This window comes from Sorex araneus, chromosome 1 (assembly GCF_027595985.1).
Source record: "Sorex araneus isolate mSorAra2 chromosome 1, mSorAra2.pri, whole genome shotgun sequence".
Taxonomy (NCBI): domain Eukaryota; kingdom Metazoa; phylum Chordata; class Mammalia; order Eulipotyphla; family Soricidae; genus Sorex; species Sorex araneus.
In genome coordinates this window covers 68,558,362-68,576,678 of record NC_073302.1, presented here as the reverse complement: position 1 = coordinate 68,576,678, position 18,317 = coordinate 68,558,362, and the positions used below count along the sequence as shown (strand labels likewise).

Here is an 18,317-nt window from a genome sequence, read left to right as displayed (position 1 = left end):
TCGTCATTAAAACATAACCTTTAAACATTTAACACTACAATGCCTCAGAAATGAGATCAGTTACGGCCCAGAATTCTTCCTGGAAAGTACCATTGCACAATAACTAAGAAAACAGCTGATGATAGATGAAGAAGTTAAAATTGTACCTGACACCTCATTTTCATTTAAATATGGATGCTCTCAGATTTCTGCAGTTAGAAAAATTCCTTGGCCATTTGGAAGGGCAAGCCACTTACAAGGGGTTTTGTTCTTGGGAGTCTATTGTTGGCTAAGAAGCTTTTGTTTCCTGACGCAGTCAATTTGAACTGGGTTGACAGGCTTACTGCTCTATATTGAGGAAGGAAAATGCCCCCATTGTCTGGGGGCTCACTGGCCTACTTCTTTGGGGCCCGCAGGCAAGACGCACTTTAATTCATGAGAAAGACACATTCTGAACCACAGGAACCAGGGCCCACAGAGAAGACCCTCACTCCCCACTGTTGCTGCATTGATACCAAAAGGCCCAGGCTCGCGGTGCAGCTTCATGGTGTTTTACTAATGAAATCTAATGACGGGACCAAGGATTATGAACACTTTTTTTCTGATGGGAACTGGCAACGACAGGGGATAAAACTAGGTCCAGGAGTGAAAAGTATGAAAACCCAAAAGAATGGGGTTGAAGGGAATAAAATGGGAAGAAATCTCAGAAAGGGACCCCTAGGTGCTACTACTGATTTCCAAAAGGTAATCAATGTGAATCAGTGAGAGTACCTTTGTACGGGTGTACAATGGACATTTGGCAGATCTTACAGTTGCCTATCCAACTTTCCAGATTACCTTGCAGAGAAGGAGAGCCGTAAGACTAAGTGGTGCACATGTGTCTTTCACTTTTTCTCCCTTCTGTCTGCCTGAAACTAGGACAAGTATGTAGAATATCAACATTCATATTGCTATCAGGAGGAGGCAGTTCACCCCCAGGGGAGGTCAAACCAGCATTTTTAGGGTGGGGGTGAGTCTGTTCATCCTGGGGCTGCTGTTCTCTCTCATGCTTACTATTGGGTTTCTTATTGTATAAGAAGAGCAAACCCATCCACGAAGCATGCTGCTGTTCATTGCGGATATATTGTGTGAGTCCTGTGCTCAGCACAAATGTATATTATAAATAACAGATTCTTTGGGGAAATGAGGATTGGGGTAAGACCCCTCAAAATCTTAGAAACCTTGTTCAAAATCTTTGAAACCTAACTAAAGCAGTAACAAAATATTCAAGAGGGAATTTGGGCTGCCATTTAGATGTGGCTTGAGGCCCCTCAGTGGTTATTAAAAATGTTCAAAAATGTTGACCAGAAATGTTGGCTTGCAGGATCTGAGACAAGAAGTGATGGCAGAGCCAGTGTGTAAGAAGAAATGTGATCTGTCACTAGCTGCAGGCCCAGGAAGGCTGGTGATGTACCTCTCTGGGGAAGCAGCCCCTGGGGTCAGGCTCATTTCAAATTTCATTAAATGAGAACTGCAAGGGCGCCTGCCCGTGCAGCAGCTAGGCTGGGGGCTTTTTCATTTTCTTCTTTTCTTGCCAATCTAGTTCCTCTTTCCTAGGAAAGACTGTGTGAACCAACACAGTTCCACATTATTTTCACATCATTCGCCTATTTACCAGTGGTATCTGAGTGAGCTGGACTGGAGTCAAGTCCGTGTTCCTTGGGTGTCCTAGGCATTCGGTCCAATATGATCTCAATAGTTAGGATTTAATGTTCCCACTTCTCCCAAACCATCCTCTACACAAGGCCCTCGTTGACTTTCCTAAAATATTAGGCTGGCTTTCTCACTCTGTAGCATTAAACTTAGCATGGCCCCAAATCCCTTCACGAGCTGCCTGGCTGACTTCCCAGCCTCCTCGCTCTCTCGATTCCATGGTTTAACCTGTATAGCCAACTATAAATAAATGACTCCCCTGACTCTTCTCTCTTTGGCTCCTCTTTCTTCTCAGGCTGTCACTGGTGTTTCTGCCTGTGCACTCAGCCTGGAATGCCTCTCTCCAGCTGGCCTATCCAAAGGAAGATTTATCTTCAACACTCTACTCAAGCACCACTTCTAGGAACCCTTCACTAACACCTTTCTCTGAATAAACCAGTATGTTTCATACCTTGCACTGCTGCTTGTGTCACAGTGTCTTGATTAAATGGCATTCATGTTTGTTTGGCACATTGTAGGTGATGGATAAACACTTGTTGAATTAAACTTGGCCTCTCCCAGAGTGATCCAGAAGTAGGAAGGTTGTGAAAATGTTGTTCTAGGAATTCCCATGCCATTCTAACAACATGGAGTGAATGGGGCATTTAAAAAGAAGTTATCCATTAGTACCATAACAAGATGTATAAATATCAACTCTCAGGCAACTAATCCAGGCAAAATTCTGAAGCTTGCCTGGGCAAGAGAACTGTACTAAAGAGAAAGAAAAGACTAGAGAATAAGCCTACATTATTGGAAAAAGCTGTCCCTGTTTGTGCTTAAAATAAGAGACTAAAGTGTATTAAGAGGTTTCCTAGGAGATGCCACCCAAACAGAGCACCATAAAAGTCATCGAATTTCAAATGAATGTTTGAAAAGAGAGGACGCCTTATCAAAATTACTAATGATGAGAAATGGTTGGCCGGAGAGGAGGATACAGGGACACTGGTAATGGGAATGGTGTCAGATTATGTCATGAGAAACCATTAGTAATTATTGCAAGCCCAAAAAGCCCTCAAATCAAAACTGCTAATGATGAAGATATGAATTAATAAACTGCACACAATCAACATAACTGTACTGTGATACTGAACTACTCACTAGGGTAGAGGACTTGAACATTAGGTATTGGTTTTTAAGGGCATTTCCATTATGAAAGACCTTTTTTAAATACATGTAATATATATATTGAGCATACTGCCTAATTCTCTATCAATTGGTATAGCCTGAACAAAATTCAATGAACCTTATTTTCTTCTTTTTCTGTAAGATTAAAGCACCCCTCTGAGTTCTAAGTCTTCATGGCTCTATGTAATGCAATAGTACTATATAAATAGTACATATAACTATCTTCCTTGATAAAAAGTATAAATATGTATTTACTTTGCTGTGCCTTGACTTAGAAACATGTAGATTAAGAATGCGGCTTGGAGATGCGAACCTCTTATTAAAGATGCCCGTGTACTTTGCCAGGAAGCAATGCTTAGACATTTTATATTTTTTATGTCTCTATTCTGTTTTCTAAAAATATAGTGATGACATTTTTCTCTGACCTCTACCTACTGCAGGGAGTACTGAGAGGACGGGGTTATGATGCTCATTAAAGTCACGAACTTCTTGAAAGAACAAATATTCACTGTAGCTATCATGTTAGTAACCCTGACACTGCTTGAGGCTTTTAAAATCCAGTTTTATTAGGGGATTAAGGAGCAAGTTATCAAGATGCTGTATAACTCTATCCAATAAACTAGCTCAAGAAAAGCATAAAAGCAAGATCAATAATTGTAACTCATCTAGAAGGTCTCTGTTCCTTTCACTCCTAACAATGTTATCACCCACCTGAAATATATTAGAACAATTAGATCCTTTTATTTAAATGGGCAGTTGATGAGGATTATAATGCCAGAAAAACATTTAAAAAAAGTGACCGGAGAATGTAGCAAAGACTTCATCTATATCCTACCGGTACTCTCTTAGAGCATTTCAGTGGCCAATGCATGGATGCTCCACTTGAAAACTCACTAGAGCAGCTACTTCCTTAAGAAAAGTCATGATATCTCAATTTGCACACAGGCATATTGATCTCTTTCAGAAAACGAGTCTTTATGTTAGAGCTCATTTACAGTTTCTCGTTGGCCAACAAAAAATTTAACAATTAAAAAAGGAAAATGAACAGAATTCAGGTACACAATACATTTCTTACCCACCTTGAAAAGAAAATGTTCGGAAGACTTTTTTGTCAAGTAGGGTACAATGACATTGCAGACCCCATCTTGGTATAATGTCTTTTCATTAGTTCTTTGTTGGATGAAAAAGTGTCACCACTTTTCCTGTAAATATTTACTAAATGCCTACTTTGCAGCTAGTACTATGCTTCAAGCATTATTTTGACTCTCAAAGATTCTAGTAAAGAAAATGAAGGAAGTAGATGAAAGATGATTAAATTAATTAAGCTCTTACACTGTGCCAGGTGCTTTTCTTGTTGAATACTATTAACAGCTGGAAGAAAGGGTAGGTAATGACTTTCCTCATCTAATGAACATGAACCAAGACTCAATAATTTATCCAGAGTCACATAGCTGAGTAGACCGGTATTTGCATTTAAATTGGCCTAATTCTAAAATCTCTTAAAAAATTTCTTCAGAAAGCAAAGAAAAGAAATCACTTATTATCCTAATACTACAGTATAAAAACTATGTAAGTATTTTGGAGAATTTCCTTGTAATTTTTTCCTACTTATAGGTTAATTTTTAAAATTTCTAAAATGCGTCTCACAGTTGTAATCAAAGCCTGTTATACTGTATTTTATTGAAACTATAGTGCCATTGAATGTGAAATGTTCCATTATTCTATAAAATCAGCAGAAAGAAAAATTATTGTCAATTAGATGAAGTCACTGACTGGGATATATTCAGATTCCAGCAATGTTTAAATGTGATAGTAAAAATCATGCGCCTTAGTATCAAGGACCTATTCTGCTTACTACAAAGTCCACATTCATTTTGTCCACTGTCTGCCTGCAGTGGAGGACAGCTTCTCAGCCAAACACTCTGTAGCACTGCTGTATTAGAGTGTCATCATGTGGACTGGAATTCTCCACTCAGGAAAGAAGGTGCTGACTGTCTTTGCCACATACATTGCATTCTCTTCACAGCAGGCCCCCAAATGTGTCTTTTTTGGATTAAAATATAACCAAGACTTACTAAGCAACTTATGACAAAAGAAGGTAAATATTACCATAAGCTCAAAGAAAGGCAAAAGTCTACATTTTGTTAGGGCATAAGATGTTTCCATGGCTACACTCTGACATGAGAAAAAAATGGATGAAATTTTAAGTCTAAACCACCTATTCCTGGATTTTCAAGATCTTTTCCCTCAAAGTCTGCCACTGATTTCATATTACTTATATTTGGCTGCCTAGGAGCCTACCTTGATATTCTTACCCAAGCATAACTTCGTAATATAGTTTGATCCTGACATCTTGGAAAATTATTCCTACTGGAGCAATAGCACAGCGGGTAGGCCGACCCAGGTTCAATTTTTTCATCCCTCTTGGAGAGCCTGGCAAGTCTGGCAAGTTACCCGTGTATTCGATATGCCAAAAACAATAACAAAAAGTCTCACAATGGAGACGTTACTGTTACTGGTGCCTGCTCGAGCAAATCAATGAACAACAGGATGACAGTGTTATAGTGCTACAGTGCTAATTTGAAGATTGCCTTAGATATGTTTGGGGTCACCATTCATGTATTTCCAGTAATGACTATTTTAGAGTGAATATAACAAGACGGAGGTGAATTCTACTAAGAAGCCAAAAAATACTCAGTGTAAATGGTATCCCTTTTGTTTATATTAGTCTTACTGCCCTTCAAAAATAAAAGGTTATGCATACTTTAAGTCTATGTAATTTAGAAAATTCGAATTTTAGAAATTTGATTAGTTAGTACTTCAACTATTTAATAATAGTCATTAAGATATCTTGTTCAAAAATAATGGAGTTTAATTCCATTTCTAACAGAATTCTTTTTATTTCTTTCTCTTGTTAACTTGCTGTGGTAATTCTATGTTGAATAACAGTAGTGAGAACAACATCCATGTCTTATGCTGATCTTTTCTGTTGTTTTTGCTAGTGCGTATGTGAGCTGTGGTTTGTTATAAATGGGCTTAACCCTGCTGAATATTTAACCCTGTAAATATTCCTCCTATTTACATTTTGTGTTTTCTCTAGTTCTTCAGGATGTTAGACTGTTACTGAGATTCTTCTTGTTTTCTCATGTAAGCCTGCATTGTTGCTAGCATCACTTTTGCTACGTCCAAATATATTCTGATATAATCTTCATTCACATTTGTTTCCAAGAACTGTTTTATTTTATTTTCTTTGTGGGGGGAGGGCACACACCCAACATTACTCAGGGTTTTCTCCTGGTTCTGTGCTCAGGGATTATTCCTGGTGGGCTCAGGGGGCCATATGGGGTGCTGGGAATGAGACCTGGGTCGGCTGTGTGCAAAGCATACACCCTATCTGCTGTACTATTGCTTAGATCCCTATAACTGTCCCTATTTCTTCTTTGGTTTCAATGTCTGTGTTTTCCCCATGTTCTACTTTATGGTTAATTTCTACCTTCCTAGCACTATGACCTTCAGAGATAACTGATTTGATTTCAGTCTTAATGATTTTACTAACACATGTTTTCTATTCTCAAAAGTGTTCCATGTGCCCTGGAAAAGAATGTTCATTTGATTTGTGGGTAGGGTGCTGTGTAAATGTCCAAGTTAAACTCCTTCAACCTCTTTTAAGGCTGTTTACTCCATGTTGAGTGTCTATCTGGTTGATCTGCCCACTGGTGTCAAAAATCTTTGATTGCTATTGTATTGGTATAGATGCTTCTTGTCAGGGCTATTTATTAGTAGATGCTTTATACAATTTGATGTCCCTTCATTTGGTGCATAAATGCTAACTGAATGTTAAATCTTCTTTATATATGAACTTCTTAATCACTATTTGCAGGTGACATAAGACACAGACAGTCCTAAAGAGCCCATCACAAAACCATTAGAAATAATTAAACAATATAGTAAAGGGGCAGGCTACAAAATCAATCTATAAAAAGTTGGTTACATTTCCATGTGCAAATGTAAAATTAGAAGAACTTTTAAAAAATTCCATTTACAGCTACACCTAAGGAAAAAAAAGTACCTAGGAATATACTTAACAAAGGAGGTTAGAGATTTATACTTGAAAACTGTAAGTCACTATTTAAATAAATAAAAGACAGGAGGAAAGAGAAAACATTCCATGTTCATGGACTGTACTTGTTAAAATGAAGTCCTAACCAAAGCATTACAGATACAATGTAATTCTTGGAAAAATCTAATTATATTTTCTTCTTTCTTTCTTTCTTTCTTTCTTTCTTTCTTTCTTTCTTTCTTTCTTTCTTTCTTTCTTTCTTTCTTTCTTTCTTTCTTTCTTTCTTTCTTTCTTTCTTCCTTCCTTCCTTCCTTCCTTTCTTTTTTCTTTCTTTCCTTCTTTCCTTCTTTCTTTCTTTCTTTTTTTATGAGGCCTCCCAAGCTGTGTTCTGGGGACCTTGGAGTTACTCCTACTGGCACTTGGTCAAGTGTGCGATATGACTCAATACCAGCACCCTGATGTATTAATGCCTGAGTCCAGTGCTGAGGCTCAATCAGGGTGACCTCAGCAGCACATGGGACCACCAGAATCACATCCAGAAGAACTCAGGGGTCTTCAGGGATATTCCAAGGTATATAAAAACTCCACAGAAACCCACTACCAGACACACAAAAAACTAACCCAAGCTGAATAAACAAACATTTCTCCAAATAAGACATACACATTGCCAACAGGCACATGAGGAAAGGTTATCACTGCTCATGAGTAAAATGAAAATTGAAAGAATAATGAATGAAATTTCACCATGAATTACATATCTCAATAAGGCTAGAAACAGCAAGTGCTGATGGGATGTGGAGAAAAGGGAATCTTCATTCATTCTGATGGGCGTGTTAATGGTTTTGACCTCTATTGAAAACAGTGTGAAGATTTCTCAAAAAATTAAATATACACTACAACTCCTCAAGTCCACTCTTAGCTATTTATCTTGAGAACACAAAAAGAACTATTGAAATATATATATATATATATATATATATATATATATATACAGCTATGCTTACTATAGCTTTACTTACAATAGACAAGGTATGGAAACAATTCAGTGCCTAACAACAGATGAATGGATAAAAAAAAAAAAGATGTGGTTTTCATACTTAATGGACTATCAATGAGCTACACAAGAGATGAAACCTGGTCTTGTTCAAGACTGATTGCGAGGGAATCATACTAAGTAAATAAATCAAAAGGAAAAAGACAAATACCAGATGATCTCCCTCAGGTGGTCTGTAAAAATGTAGTAAGGGAATAGATCATTTCAAGTAAATACAAACTTTTATACTTGTAACAAAATTATGGTTACCAAGGGTGGAGGAGTGGAAAGGGTCCAATGAATTGTGATGAAGGAATACAGGCACCTTGGTGGTGAGTGTGCTTTGGTAACATTGTGCTCATAAGATATAAGCATTTGCAATAATTTAAAGCAATTACCTCAATAAAAATGGGTTTAACTGATAAAAACACTGAGCCAGACTTAGACTGCCATTTATATTCTGAGTTAAGATCTGCATTTTCATAACTGTGATTCCTGTTGCTTTTCTTACCTTATTTCATTCCCCCAAGCACCTATCTAGTCTACATGTTTCTCTACAACATGTGAGATTTTTTTTTAAAGATCTCTAAGATAAATGACAAGAATTTGAAAATTATGACTTTAGAACAAAGTCTAAACATTAATGGTGCAATGGTGACATTTAAACTTTTATAATGTCGATTGAGTCTGATTACTCTCAGAAAGATACTGGTATTAAGAAATCATAGTTTAGAGCCAGGAGAGATTTAAATCTAGGTAGGAGATAAAAGGCCAGAATAGGTATTATTTCATCTGGGCTCTGAAGAATCAGAAGGATCTGGCAATATTGGAATGGGTTTAAGGGAAGGGGGCATGGGTTAAAGGAGAGAAGAGGGGCAAAGAACTCCTGCCATTCCCTTTCACAAGACTTGATAGCTTAGGAGAACAATCTGTTATTGTTAGAGTGGTTAAAGTGCCGAGTCAATGGTGCATCACTTTTGGGTGTCATAAGTCATGTTAGGGTCAAATGCAGGAAGATAGTGAAAAAAAAAAGACTTCATGTTGAAAAAAAAAAGTGGCTTTATTTATTTACTTACTTATTTGAGTTTTTGTATCACACCCAGCGGTGCTCAGGGACTACTCCTGACTTTATGCTCAGGAGTGACCTCTAGTGGTGTTTAGGGGATCATATGTGGTGTCCGAGATTCTTCAGGAATCTGGACCATTCAAGGCAAATAGCCTTTCTCACCTACCTTCTGTACTCTCTCTGGCCCCCATGAGAAATTTTAGAAATTTGTAAAAGCCAAAGTTTCATGTATAAAGAAATACATGAAACTTGACAACTGGTAACTAAGACACTTGATATAAAGCAATAGCAGAGGTTCCCATGGGGGTTACTGTGGTGAAAGGGGTGGGGTTGGAATACTGTATGCATGAAATTCTATCATGATCAATATTGTAAATCATATGTTAAATGATTTTTGAAAATGTTTAAATAAACCTCAATAAATAGATGCCCCACTCCCAAACCCAGGGGACTAACAGTGTCTCACTTACCATGAACATGGATTCCATTTGGTTGAAAAGAAGAATTTGTTTCTGGCTGGTAAGATTTCAGGTGGGATCCTGACGGCTGCTGTGTATGGGGTGGCTGTGTTCTTTGCATTATTGAAGGAGCAGGAACTCTCCGGGGGCTGATGTGGTGAGGAGATGGAGCAGAAGGTGCAAACCTGAGAAAACAATTATAAAAGGAAACATGAGAGACAAGAAAGAACAGGAACAAAGACAAACTATTCAAAGTCAAATTCTAATTACCATTTTGGCTATATAAGCGTATGACAAAAAGCCTTTTATAAAAACTTTATGACTTTTCACTCCCATTTTTAACCACTGACTTCCCAATTGCAATGCTGATGGGATCAACAAAGGGGAAATCCAATCTGATCCTGAATTCTTCAAACTTTTAAAAATGTGTTCCAAGGGGCCTGAGCGATAGTGCAGCAGTTAGAACATATGCATTTGGCTGACCCGGGTTTGATCCCTGGCACCCCATATGGTCCCCCAAGCACTGCCAGGAGTAATTCCTGAGTGCAAAAACCAGGAGTAACCCCTGAGCATCGCTGGGTGTGACCAAAAAAAAAAAAAAGCAAAAAAAAAAAATTCCCAGTACTAGGTGTTTAGTGAGATTTAAAGCACATCTTTCCCCCAACATCTTTTTTCTGCTAATTTTTAAATTCATTTGAATTTTAGGGGTAATTTGACTCTTATCTTGTGACTCATTAACTTTAGCTCATAAACATTTTGTTCTGAAAGACATGTCTGAGGTCCGAGATGTGTATGTCTTTACTATAAGCTTTAAATCCCTTACTATTCTCTTTAAATCCTTTTGTCTTTTTCATTTTCTTTTGCCAAGAATAAATTAACATAAATCTCAAAGGTCAGATGTGGTTTAAAATCCAGAATCAAGAGATCTATGTGGGTTTGGTGTTTGACAAAGAACATTTGCCCTGGGTGTAAGTGAAACACAAAGGGAAATTTTTTTTTTTTGCTGTTAAATGTGCCCTTAATAATAAGAATAGTAGCTGCACCTGATGGGGTGTACATATGAGCATTTAAACAAGATGTTACTGTCAACTAACCTAAGCTATAAAATGGACAACTATCACTGATCTTATAAGTGTAAATAAGAATTGGCAAGATAGACTCTACCTTGAGAAAGAGTCTGATTTAGGTGACTGATTTATAATTTATATATTGTGGTTGCACAGTATAATATTTTGACATCTGTAAACGCTGCTTCATGTCTGCCACCAAAAGTTGTTTTCATTTATCACTTTATAGTTCATCCCCTTGGCTTATTTGACCCTCCCTCAAATTCCTATCCCCTTTGGAAATCTCAAATATGCTCCCTATGTCTGAGTTTGTACATTTTTTCCATGTCGATGCAACAATTTATAGTCACACTAACAATTTATAAACGAGTTTCCTTTTTTTGCACATCCTTGCCAACACCCGATTCTTCTGATCAACTGACATCCATCCAAGCAGGTGGGTTGATAGCTCACTCTGGCTTTGGTTTCTATTTCTCTAAAAATAAATAATGGTGATTATCCCTTCATGTACCAATTGGTCATAAACATCTATACAGATTTTCAACTTATCCTTTAATTAGGTTATTTATTTTCACTGTTGAGTTGTGTGAATTCTTTATATACTTTGGCTACTAACCTCTTGTCAAGTGTATGATTTGCTAGTATCTTCCCCCATGCAGTAGAAAGCCTCTTCATATAATGTGGCGTGAGAGATTCTATGGGGTGTGTGTTTGTGTGTGTGTGTGTATGTGTGTGTGTGTGTGTATGTGTGAGAGAGAGAGAGAGAGAGAGAGGGAGAGAGAGAGAGAGAGAGAGAGAGAGAATTTTATTTAAGATGAGAGGAGGAGAAGGAGAAGGAACAGGAAAATAGGAGAAAGGGAGCGAGCAATTAGTCCTATATACTAGGGAAATCACTCTTCCTGGTGCCATCATGAGCTGCATGTGGTCAACTACAGAATGGAGTGTGTCACTCACTTTCATTTCATTGATGTGGTAATTGTGATAACTTTTTTTCTTCTTTAAGTTTTTATTTACGACCTCCAAGTTTTTCTGTTTCACTAAAAGATCTGTTGATTCTATTTATCCACTTAAAGAAACAGCTGTTGGTTTCACTGATATCTTCCATTGTCTTTTTAGTTTCAATTTCATTTATTTCCATTATAGCACTGTCTGTAGCACTGTCATCTCATTGTTCATTGATTTGCTCAAGCAGGCACCAGTAACGTCTCCATTGTGAACTTGTAGTTATTGTTCTTGGCATATTGAATACACCACGTGTAGCTTGCCAGGCTTTTCCGTGCAGGCAGGATACTCTCAGTAGCTTGCCGGGCTCTCCAAGAGGGACAAAGGAATCGAAACCTGGTCGGCCGCATGCAAGGCAAATGTCCTACCTGCTGTGCTATCGATCCAGTCTATTTTTTATAATTTCCTTCCCTCTACAGAATTCGTGTTTATGTTTATTTATTTACTTTTTAGTTTCTCTGGATGCAAGGTGAGGGGTGTTCTTATTTTCTAAGGTCGGCCTATATTATTATACATTTCCCTATTAGTAGTGCTTTTGCTATTTCCATCTGTTCTGGTTGTTGTATTCACTTTCTTTTTCTCAAGATATTTAAAAAACTGCTTGTTGACCCAGTTCAACAGGAGAAGAATATTGGAAACTGCAAGTTTCAGTGAAATGATGCATTACAAAATCAGTCCTCAAATAATGTTGTTTCATTCAACTTGCATTATAACAATCATGAGAAAAATGACAGTAGAGCAGATCTTGAATAAAACGAGATTATCTGAGGACTTCTTGTTTTTCAGTAGTATGTTGTTTAATCTCAATGTATTTTTCATTTTTTCCAAAGCTTTCTTCTTTTGGTTGATTTATATTGCATACCATTCTGGTTAGAAAAGATGGTATAATTTCAATATACTTAAATTTATTAGTATTTCTTTTGTGACTCAATATATGTTATATACTAGAGAATGGGTAAGGTGTACACTATAGAAGATGGAAAACCATTATATTTTGTAGGTAACGGCATAGGTACGAATCTGATAACGTGTCAGTTAAGGTCAATGTTTCTTTATCGTTTTTATGTCTAGATAATCTAAAATTGATGTAAATAAGGTAAAAATATTTCTTATTGTTACTGTGTAGTGCTTTTTCCCTTGCAAGTTTGTTAATACTTTATGTATATTGGTGTTTCTACCCTGGGTGGCATTAACTGTTAGGTTTTCTTTTTGAAATAATCACTTTTTCAAATGTATGAACTCCATATTTTTCTTTGATCATGGTCTTTGTCTTGTAGTCATTTTATCTGAATGATTGTTATGCTTTCTTTACATCTCTGCCTGCATGGAGCAGCCCTTCCCCACCCCTCATGCTCTCTTAGAGTGTATGCCCTTACATCTTAGAGGCACATTATAGTTAGGTATTGGTTTTAATTTCTTATCCACTTGGGAAAATTTATTGGACAACTTAGTTCATTAATTATTAAACTTATAATGCATTTATTGCCATTTGTTATTGGTGTTTTGACTGTTTTTACTTCCCCTCTCATTACTTGTCATTTTTTAAATTTGATAAATCTATATACTGTTATATTTGATTTCAGTTCACATTTTCTTTTTTGTGTACCTACTAAAGATTTGTTTTTATTTTAATCTTTGGCCACACTTGGTGGTGTTTGGGGTAGTCTCAGAATGGTGCTTGGGAGACCACGCAGTGCCAAGGACCAAACCTGGAGCTCTGGCATGCGAATCATGTGCTCCAGCCCTTTTAACTATCTCCATGGTCCCTAGATTTCTGTTTTAAAGTTATAATGAGGTTCACATACAATATTCTATGAATTATTTTAATTGGCAACAGATGGAAATGGTATAGCAGCACTGCAAATGTATAACAATAATATTAATACTACTATAAACTATGATGCTTTAATAAAAACATATTTGGAAGAAAAATAAACTGATAGCAAGTGAAGTGTTTTGAGGGGACTACACCTGGCTGTACTTCTACCTCTCTGCTCAGGGATCACACCTGGACCATATGTATTGCCTGGGATCAAACCAAGGTTGGCTGAGTACACAGCAAGAGCGTTAACCCCTGTACTATTTCTCTGACCCAAAAGTGACACTTTGAATTCATGTAATGATCTATTATTTTCTTCCTCCCTCATGTTTTGTCTTTGATGTCCTATTTTCATCCCTCTATTTTAGGTATTTTTAATTGATTATTATGGCTTTTATTCAAATTGTTACTTATATCTCTTTCATATCAAATTTATATTTTACTTTCTACTTTGGATGAAATTGTGTCTTGTCAATGAGATTTTCTTCTTTCCTGTTATTTCTTGTTTTATTTAGAAGTCCCTTTACTATTTCTTGTATATTTTAGTTGTGATAAAGTTTGGAACATTTTGTTTATCTGAAAAGTTCTTTCTCTTTCAATTGTCAATGATAACCTTTCTAGGTAAAGTATTCTTGAATTCCCCCCTCCCCCCACCTTGGAGTAGTATAAATATCTCACACTATTCCCTTTAGGGCTTCAATGTTTCTATTGAGAGGTTTACTGATAGTCTCATGGGAGTTCCTTTATTTGAAACCAGATGTTTTTTCTCTAGCATCTTTTACCATTTTGTTCTTATCTTTAAAGTTTTCATTTTAACTATGTCTTAGTGTTGGTCTCTTCGGGTTCATCTTATTTGGAGCTGTTTAAATTTCCTGTATTCATATGTCTTTCTATTCCTTTCCCACATTAAGGGATGTTAGCCATTATTTCTTCAAATAAGTCTCCTGACCCTTCCACACTTCTCCTTCTGGTACCAGCAGAATGCAAATGTGATGTTTCTCAATGTTGTCTCATAAATCACTATCTTAAAAAATATCATTTCTTGTCTTTTTGAAACTCTGATTCTTTCCCACTACTCTATATTTCAGATTGCTGAGTCTATTAGCTGCTGCATTTATGCTGTGGTTGAGCTTCTCTATCTATTACTTTTTTTAGTTCCGGGCCGCGCCTATCATTTGACATTTTTTCATGTGTTCTTTATCTTCATTGTAGTTTTTATTTCATCAACCATTCTCCCAAATTCTGTGAGCATCCTTATGATCACCAGTTTGAAATCTACACCATATACAGTGCTCTTACTCCAAACTTTATTTTTCTCTTTTATTTGGTTTCTATTTCTCTTCTCATCATTTTGTTTGACTATGCTTATTTGTATTTGTACAGGTAAACAGATAATCTCTTTCAGTCTTAAGCAATTGGCCCTGTTATGGAAAACAGTAACAACAAATCTCACAATGAAGACGTTACTGGTGCCTGCTCGAGCAAATTGATGAGCAACGGGATAACAGTGATACAGTGATGGGAATAAAGCGTATTCCTTTAACATGCTAGTTTTGGGCTGTTTATCATATTTCTATGAATATCTAACAAGTCCGTCCTTCCTTCCTTCCTTCCTTCCTTCCTTCCTTCCTTCCTTCCTTCCTTCCTTCCTTCCTTCCTTCTTTCTTTCTTTCTTTCTTTCTTTCTTTCTTTCTTTCTTTCTTTCTTTCTTTCTTTCTTTCTTTCTTTCTTTCTTTCTACTTTTGGGTCATATCTGATGATGTACAGGAGTTACTCCTGGCTCATGCACTCAGGAATTACTCTTGGCAGTGCTTGGGTGACCATATGGGATGCTGGGAATCGAACCTGGGTCGGCTGTGTACAAGGCAAACACCCTACCTGCTCCATCCCTGTGTAAATTTTTTTTGATAGGTCCTAGATGTTAAGAGTGTTAAGAGCTGCTTTTATAGTTGTGCTAGATCCTTTGTGTTCACAAACACAGTCCTCCCTAAGTTTTGTATGAGTGGCATCCCGTGTCATCCTGTGTGTGCTTCCCAGGTCCAGATACATTAGCCAGGGTCACTAGGGCATAAGTTGCTGGACTGCCCTGGTATGTTGGCAAGCTCAAAAGAATTTTGCCCTTCTGTTCTGGTTTCCACCAGTGCTAGATGGACAAATGAAGAACTCAGAGAGAGCACTTTGCCAATTTCTTCATTCCTAAAGAAACAGCATTATTTCCTGTCCCATTGCCTAAAGCTGTACATCTGGCAAATAGAAAACTTTTACATATAGTCATGTACCCTCAAAGTGCCATTTTTTTGCTGATGGGTCCTAGGTAAATGGGTCTGCCCTGCCTTCAGATCTTTAAAAGCAGAATCTTGGAGGCAGAGCAATAATACAGGGTTAAAGGAACTTGCCTTGATGCTGCAGACTCCAGTTCCATCCCCAATACCACACAGTCTGTCAAGAACCACTAAGGAGTGATCCTTGAGCACAGAGCCAGGAGTAGCCTGAACATTGATAGGTGTGGCATCTAAAGCCCTACCCCAATATAGTAAAAGCACATACTCCTTAAGGTACTCCTTTGTTTCATACAGCAAGATGTTTTGGTTATTTATTTATTGCTTTTTGGGTCCCATCCAGTGATGTTCAGGGGTGACTCCTGGCTCTGCACTCAGGAATTACTCCTGACGGTACCTGGGGGACCATATGGGATGCCGGGGATTGAACCCAGGCCAGCTGCATGCAAGGCAAACGCCTTCCCCACTGTACTATCACTCCGGGCCCATATCGAGATGTTTTGGGAATTTGTTTTTCTGGTGCCAAGTCCTGGGGGGTGAGTGTACTTGATGGAGTGTATAAACTCTTCCCTCCTCAAGGAGAAGCTCTGTGTTTTTGAAATTCCACCTCACTCTACGTTGCTGAGCCAGGAGGGGTCATGCCCATGACACAATAGGAAGTTTCTCTTACACTGCTACATGGAAGACTTTTCACTTTTTTTTTTGTTTGTTTTGGAGGTATTATTTTACTAGTTCTAAGTGGGCTACCTCAAATATAGTCCTAGATAAATGTGTCTGTGGAAGCAGCTGAATTCAGCAATTTTAATTTTACTCTCTGACCTGGGAATCAAACCCAGATTGGCCATAAGGCAAATGCCCTACCCACTTACTATCACTCAGACACCGCAAATTATTCTTATTTAGTGCTGGTTGAACTTTCTTGGGTACCATATATTGCATAATATGTTAATGATGTTAAGTAAAGAAAAAGTATGATTCTTGCATTGTTTATCTCAGAGACCCAGAGGAATAAATTAACACTTATTTAAGCCACACTGAATATAATTTTTGTTTTTTGTTAACACAAACTGAAGTTTTCTTCATGTTATTCACCTAAATGGGATTGTATGGTTTCAGGATAATAGAATTTCAAATTATAGTATGTCACCCCATGAAAAGCATTTACAAAATTTAGATATAAACTATTGTTAAGAAAATTAATGTGCATGTAAAATAGCCTCTAAAAATAGTCAATAGAAAAAATTTAAATTTCCTCATAAATTGCCCCGCGCCTGGCTGTCTTCCCTGGTCACTCAGAGGGGGTGGATTTCAATTTCCCTCCCTGCCCTGAGCAGAGCTCCTGTGGCTGAAGATCTCTGGAGCCCAGCCACAGCCACGCTCAAGGCCCTTCTCCACATGTTCGGAGGAGCCTTACGCATGAAGGAACTGGCAGAGGAACCCAGGTGTGTGGGACCCGGGGCTGAGACCTCCAAGCCTGCTTGGATTGGGACTGGGCCTCTTCTGCCCAGATTCCCCATTTTCCAGTAGCTAGGCAGTCACATCCAGGGACTGACCCCCCCCCCCCCCAAACCACCACCCTGTGCCTTGTAATCCCACTAACGGCCAACATCCAGAGACTATAAAACCAAGCTCCGGAGAATCTGGCAAGCTACCCAGAGTTTCCTGCCCACATGGGAGAGTCTTGCAAACTTCCCATGGCTTATTCATATCCAAACCCAGTAACAATGATGGGTTTCATTCCCCTGACCCTGAGAGAGCCTCCAATGCGGCACCATTGGAAAGGGTGACTAAAGAGAGGCTGCTAAAAATCTCAGGGTTAGAACGAATGGAGACATTACTGAGACCGCTCAAGAAATTCGATGATCAATGGGATGATGATGATGATGACGATGATGATGATAGAAAAAAAGATGAAAAGTAACAAAATGTAATCTTGAATATGGACAGTTTTTAGGAACAAGGAAATAATTAAGAATTCAGAACTAACACTTCACTGTAATAAGTGTTCAAGTGTCGTTTATTTTTCAAGCACAGGAAAGAAATCAATGTGTTACTGCGTAAAAACACAACATAGCACTTAAATCTTTCAGAAGCTCCTTATCAACAAAATTTAGTTATTTATTTTTTTATCAATTTGGCAAGCTACCCGTGGAGTATTCGATATGCCAAAAACAGTAGTAACAAGTCTCAAGATAGAGATGTTACTGGTGCCCGCTCAAGCAAATTGATGAGCAACGGGATGACAGGGACAGTGACATTATCAATTTGGCTACTCCTTAATCAGCTCCTAGGAGAGTAGAAATACTAAGTTTAAAAGAACTGAGGGACAAGAGAGGAGTAAAAAAAAACTAGCGGAGAGTTTTATTGTTGGAGGCAAGGCCTGGGAGCCTCTAAAAACAATCACTGACAAATCAGAGCAAGAGAGATGCCAGAAGTGTTATTTTAAAAGTCAAAAGGACTTAAGAAACATGAGTAGTTCATGGGCATTTACTGTAGAAGCAAGCAAATAAATAAAAAACACATATCACTAAGCAACGTTCTAACTAAGGAAAACATAAAACATTATTATGGTTGAAGGTAAGAAGGGGCTCAGAATCCCATATCCCATTTTGTTAATGGCCTTATTTATTTTTAGCCATTTTTTTGCTAAATACACATACACACAGTTTCAATACCCTCAACCCCAAAGAGACATTTT

General features: G+C 37.7%; 1 protein-coding gene across 2 annotated transcripts in view; it reads right to left on the bottom strand.

Moving 5' to 3' along the window:
- GLIS3 (GLIS family zinc finger 3) overlaps positions 1-18,317 on the bottom strand; it is a 521,896-nt gene that overhangs the window by 22,190 nt on the left and 481,389 nt on the right. For both annotated transcript variants that reach the window (XM_055122898.1, XM_055122891.1), the window contains one exon: positions 9,465-9,637. In XM_055122898.1, the coding sequence (XP_054978873.1) occupies positions 9,465-9,637 (173 nt within the window). The remainder of the gene's footprint in view (positions 1-9,464; positions 9,638-18,317) is intronic.